At 44.9% G+C, this 6,327-nt stretch overlaps 1 protein-coding gene across 1 annotated transcript; it reads right to left on the bottom strand.

The window, feature by feature from the left end:
* Nucleotides 1-225: 225 nt before the first annotated feature.
* Nucleotides 226-5,719, bottom strand: LOC120707989 (lysM domain receptor-like kinase 3). The gene is made up of 11 exons (XM_039993056.1): nucleotides 4,948-5,719; nucleotides 3,849-3,923; nucleotides 3,211-3,501; nucleotides 2,848-2,993; nucleotides 2,679-2,768; nucleotides 2,464-2,569; nucleotides 1,421-1,572; nucleotides 1,241-1,338; nucleotides 999-1,149; nucleotides 720-827; nucleotides 226-605 (listed from the first exon to the last, which is right to left on the bottom strand). The coding sequence occupies exons 1-11, from the start codon at nucleotides 5,588-5,590 to the stop codon at nucleotides 441-443; spliced, it is 2,025 nt and encodes a 674-aa protein (XP_039848990.1). The 5' UTR covers nucleotides 5,591-5,719; the 3' UTR covers nucleotides 226-440.
* Nucleotides 5,720-6,327: the final 608 nt, after the last annotated feature.

Below are 6,327 nucleotides of genomic sequence, written 5' to 3' on the forward strand. Positions count from 1 at the left end.
TGCAAGGACAGAACAAAGATAAGAGGCGAAGGTTCTTCCGTTTTCTGAAGTTACAAAGCCCCAGGGATGTAAAGCGAATAATGAGGTCGTACAGTTTCTTCGCCTTTGGCAACTACCTACTCACAATTCACAATCACAAGTGCGTTGCAGCCGCAGCTGCTGCTCAACTTGGCTTTTCGATTCAGGCAGAGAACACACAGGCCAGTGCATAGCATAAGCAGAACAAACGAAATGACACATGGTGACATTCAGACATTGCATTGCATGGTAGATTCCTGTATACATACGTAGCTACATACTGTACCACCCACCAACAAATATAATGCACTATGGTAGATATTCTCCCAAAAGAAACCTAAAAACTGCTCAACTGGACAAGGGACCAGTAAGATATGTAGGGGAGAGCACCTAGAGCAACATCACGGGCCAGTGTGGCCGGATCACCTCCCGGCCACGAGACCGCTGAACACTTGGCTGTTCCCAGCCTGCGTCGACTCCCACTCGATGGACGACAGCAGTATTTGAGAGAGTGAAATCACCACTTGCTTCATGTCAGGACGTAGAACAGGATCTTCGTCTACGCATTGTTTTGCTAGCATGGCCATCTTTGGAGAAGCATTTTAGAGCATTCAGAACGACGAGCAAAGGTTCAACAAAATAAGCTGGCAAGATGACTAGGAAAATTCCATATCTAATTTGCAAGAGTTTAAAATTCATACCTTGTACACACAGTCATGAGGATACAGGTCCCTTAGATTACGATCAATGCAGTCTTTCAGGTTCCCCATATACATTGAACTAGGACATTTCCTTAGAACAGTCAACATCTGTAGAGTACCAAACCAAAGTTGGTTAAGGCTTTTGGAGTAAGAAAAAGTAACTAAACTAGGAGCTTGAACAAAGTTAAATGGAAAATATATGCTACTTGAGTGGTGACATAACTTCAAAGGCCTAAGCTATAATATTAGAAAGTCAACTGATAATGCTGAGAAACTTACAACTGATGCTAATGAGCGCCTTTCAGAGCTTGAGCTTGTGCCCATTCCTTCAGCTCTTGTAATCGCCTCCTTTCCAGATATTAGCTCAAAGAGTACTACGCCGAAAGCATAAACATCACTCTTCGTAGTTGCCAGGCCATCCCGCAGGTATCTAAGATATCAATGAAAGATTACTACAATACCATTGCTAGAGACAAAGCTCACTCTTCTAATTGTAAGTATGAGAGCAAAAATGCACTTACTCAGGGGCCAGATAACCAAAAGTACCAACAACCTTAGTGACAGAAGCCTCCACATCACTGGATTTCACTACTAGTTTTGCAAGGCCAAAATCTGAAATCTGTAAAGGCAAAAGATGCAGTACACAAAGTTTGTTAGTTGATGAAAGTAAAAGGGGACCAAATAATTCAAAAGCAGCTAACCTTTGCTCTGAAGGAACCATCAAGCAAGATATTACTTGATTTAATGTCTCTATGAACATAATGATCCTTTGTGTGCTCATGAATGTATTCGAGTCCTCTGGCAGCATCAAGTGCAATCTGGACTCTAAAGATCCATGAAAGTGTTGAGTACCCTGAAAGAAATAATGAAAAGGAATAAATGAACCAGCAACGATAAATCCTGTGGAGATAGCATAACTAGGTGTTCAAACAAATGGTAACATAATACCAAGTGAGGCACAAACAAGTCTGTAGCTACAGAGGAAAATAAGATTCAAGTAGTAAGCTTTAAGAACCAGCCAAATAAACTAAAATAAACTCAGGAAGAAAGCTTGCAGAATAATTTTGGTTGCTGGGTCTTAAATACCAGTATTTAAAAGACAACCGAGGCCACTGCCTAGTGCTATGCGGACTGCTTATGTGGACTCAGGTGGCGCCTAGGCAGACCTTGGTGGTCCAAGGCCGCACATACCAAACAGGCAAGGTGGTGCAAACCTACTAGTTTTAACATGTCACTATGAGGACTGAGCAGTAGCTCGTTTGATAGAGTTTCGCATCGAGGAGGCCACCCACCCGGGCTCAAATGCAGGTGCTCACAAAATGTGGGTACATCATAAGAATTGGTTTCAACGAATTTCCAGGACAGCCATGGTTCGGTAGTCCCCTTCAGGCAAAGCTAGGGCGATCTCCCAGTGGTTGACCCTTTTCTTTTAATGTGCCATTACGTTCGACCCAGATTTAAAATAGTCAAATGGCTTCCTCCCCTCCTTACTCTTGGGAAACATTTCACTCCCTAAGTGGGCTAGAAGTTAGGCAGAAACCTAGCACCTGGAAACATTTGAAACGTTGATAGCATAATGCTCTAAAACCAATACACGAGAAAGTTATCCAACATTATTTGACACTGGGAGTTCCACAGTCCTAATAAATGAATAGCTTACGAAAATTGTACTAATTTATGAAGCTGAAAGTCATATCTAAGAACCAGAGAATCTTCAGAAAACAAGTGTCAGATGAGGATATACCCTTGCTTTCAGGATCATGTAGATGATTTTTGAGTGAACCATTTTGGGAGTACTCATAAACCAGGAAAAGCTCATCCTTACTTGCTGCATAGCCAATCAACTCTACCTTTGACAAAACATGGGTCACAAAAATGGAAGTTCAGTAAACATGGAACAGCAAAGAATGAATTTAGACTAGGACTTTGTGATAGGATGATAGCAATGAAGTACCGTACCAGACTAGCATGATGAACCTTACAAAGAACTTTCATCTCCACTATAAATTCTTTAGTTTTAGTGGCCATCATTCTCTTTATGGCAACCTCCTGTAGGCAACATTTCTACTATTGAGCAGGCAATGACAAGGAATATTATGCATAGAAATGAGCAGCTTTGATGTCAGACCTGGTCCCGGAGAACACCATAATAGACAGAACCATATGTACCATGACCAAGAAGATTTGCATCAGAAAATGAGTCAGTTGATGTGAGTATCTCTTCATATGTAAATACAATGGGTTTCTCCCTATCAAACACATCTGCTGCCACACCTGTTTGGGAGGCTTGAATCAGTTACTAAATGGTACAAGCAAAACAAAAGTTACAATAGTTAATTTGTGCTGGTAATAGTTTAATACTAAGCATGGGTTTGTTACTATGTATCTCAGCTGAGATTTGCACTGAATCCCATTTCAAGAGACTACTTGGTCCTTCTCCAAAAAGCTCCCTTTTTTAGGAATGGTTAACAAATGGTGAAGGTGAACTAACCTTTGGGGACACTGGTATGATGATCGCCACCATCCGCTCTTGTTGGCTTTGCATTTCCAAATTGGCAACACAAGTATCTTCCAGAACCATAACAAAAACTACCACTCTTAAGGAGTTGAAACTTATGCTGGTCTGGGCTCTTTCCCTGGTTATTAGGATCTTGGAGATTGTGTCCAAAAAATTTCCACAGGGCAAGTGCAAGGAGAGCAACAGCAATTAAAGCAAGTGCAACTCCCATACTGCCAATAACCCATCCATAAGGAAATTTGGTTGAATGGTGATCTGGTGTCTCTGCAGTCGTATGCCAGAGGATATTTCGTTAGATTCTAATAACAAAGTATATTATTGATTGCAGATAGTCCATGGCACCAAAACTGAAATTTTTCAACACTGATACTTGGAGCAGAAATATAGGACCAGGATCATAAAAGGAGGACTAACAGAAAGAAAATTGAAATAAAATAAGCAAAAATGTGAAATATGCACATTGCCATATCAAAAACAACCATGTCACCAATAGTACATAAATATCATCGATGTAAATCAAAACATTAAGGAATGAGTTGTAGATTATAAGACTCCACAATGAATACCTACTAAAAACATTATGGAATAATGTCGCAAATCATAGTAGCAACCTGGCAATGTGTTATCTGTTGGTGCTGGGGCAGGAGCAGGAGGAGGGGGTAGTGCAACATACGCCTGTCCAGGAACTGCAAATTGGTACAGGTGGATGAGGTTGGAATAGTAAATGAGGATATTTTCCAAAATAAGGACATCAAAAATATTAGATGGAAAGTTATAAGAGGTAATATAAAATGGTAAAAGGTTGACAGAAAGTATGGGTAAGGTTTCATTTTTAAACATTACAAGAAGGGGAAAAAATGATGTGAATGACAACAGTAGTAAGGAAAAGTTAGCGCCCCGAAGTAGGAAAACTAGATTGAAGCATTTAGCTGACCAATAGAATAATGTATGCTGACATTAGATAATACTGGGAAGCTCAGCAATCGAATGCAGGAGAACTGAGGACACGGCAGTCCTGGTGAGAAACTCAATGTATCACTGCTGTTAAATATCTCAAATTACTGATACATAATATGTGTGACGTGTTATTGGGTTCAGTTTTTTAATGAAGATTAGATGCAGGGTAGTATGTGTTAAGTGCAATCACTCAATGTCACATGTACCTCCTTGTGCCAACCTAGAACTACATAGCAGCACATTAAGAGATGCTGCTACCAGACCTGTAAGAGACTATTTTACTCCATTTTGTATGTAACAGCAGAGCAATCGAGTCAATTATACTAGTCTGCAGCGGTAGCAACTTTCAGGAACTTGTTTAGACACACTGATGTTTCACAAGCCCAGTTGCAGCTGATTATTGGGTACGGAGTACCTGCCACCTCACTAAAGAGCACATCTATCTGTACAATTTTGACACAATCATTCACCGTGTTCACAACAATGGTCCTGGGACAATTGGTAATTTCCAGGGAAGCTGCAAGAAGTAAAACGTGAATTCCGTGGTACGCTTCACAAGCCCAGACCAATAAATCCAGAGAACCCGTACTTCATAACGAGTGGTAATTATTTAGAGATCCGTGCTTGCAACAACCCAACAAACTGAGGCGAAAGGAACTAACTGGGTATCAATCTTTTTCACAGCGAAATCTACAAAGAGCGAAATGTTTGATCTATTAGTCCAAAATGATCGCTAACACTGGGATCGCTCACCTGAGTTGAGTGGGATGTAGTACACCTTCCCGGCGGTGATGGGGTCCGGGCCGGCCATGGCATTGGCAGCCTCGATGGCATCCATGCTCGCCCCAAACCTGCTCGACAGCGACTCCACCGTGTCCCCCTCGACGCCGACGTAGCTGAGGAGGTAGTTCCAGGGGCCGGACGAGCAGCCGCAGAGCAGGTGGAGCGCCACCACGGCACCGGGGCGCGGCGGCCGCTGCGCCGCACCACCCGGCGGCGGCACGGCGAGGCCCGCGTACGCCGAGGCCGCGACGTCGGCCGCGGTGGCGTCGGGCGCCCCGGCCCCCGAGGCCGCCGCGGAGGAGGGGATGGTGTAGGTGGTGTTGGCGAGGTAGGTGCGCGACGGGAGGCAGGAGCAGTTCTTGCGCACGAAGGCGTACCCCGGGCTGGCCGCGGCGTCGGCGGTGATGTCCCCCGGCGCGGCGTCGAACATGGACTCTAGCAGGGTGGCATTGGCGGCCCCCGCGCCGGCGGCCGGGAACGCGAGGAAGGCCGTGCAGACGCGCGAGAGCTCGGAGCAGGCGAGCGGCGCCGACGTGGTGTTCCCCCCGGCTGCTGCGGCGCCGGAGATGGCGAGGAGGAGGACGAGGAGCGGGAGGAGGCGGTGGGGCGGCATTGGGGGGCTGCTAGGGTTCTGGCCTCGAGGTGGCGAGGTGGTGGTGGGGCATGGAGGGTGGCAGTGGCGAGCTGAGTTGAGCGAAGCTGGATGCTTTGCGTGGTCGGGTCTCTGGACGCACGCTGGGGGGAGCGGGACGCCGCTTTTAGTAACAAGACGCAGTTAATTAGCGCGCCCGGCCACGCGACGCGAAGCGCAAGCGCCGGGGGGAGACGGGAACGGGAGAGGGAGGCGCTGTTAGATTTGCCCATAATGCCCCTGAATGTCTTTTCCCTTTTGTTTATGTTATGTTATGTGGACTCACAGTTGACTCAAGTTTTCCTCGATAATCCCCTAGAAAAAGCTCTTTGATAAACGGGAAAGATAGAATCGCTCAAGTGGTTGGAGAAGCTTGGTCACTTGATTTCTTTTGCACGCAATGTCCAATAATTTGCATTTGAGTTCATCTTCGATTATGATAGGGATATTGCTGATCATAAGAGACTAGTAACCGCCGGTCAGTTATACTGAACTAGGATGCCCATGACAGTAATGATGTGGAAACACGAGGCAGTTGGTGGCGGTGGCAAGGAGGCTGCCACGGCATGTTGACAAATGAGGTATTGGATTCAAGAAAATCAGCAAATAGATGAAAAAAAATGCTAAAATTCCAACTAAAAGCTAAATACACGAGAAACTCAAGTGGCTAATGATAGATGCATCATATTTCAATCTCTATATCCAAATATATGTTTAAC

This window comes from Panicum virgatum, chromosome 5K (genome assembly GCF_016808335.1).
Source record: "Panicum virgatum strain AP13 chromosome 5K, P.virgatum_v5, whole genome shotgun sequence".
Classification (NCBI taxonomy): Eukaryota; Viridiplantae; Streptophyta; class Magnoliopsida; order Poales; family Poaceae; genus Panicum; species Panicum virgatum.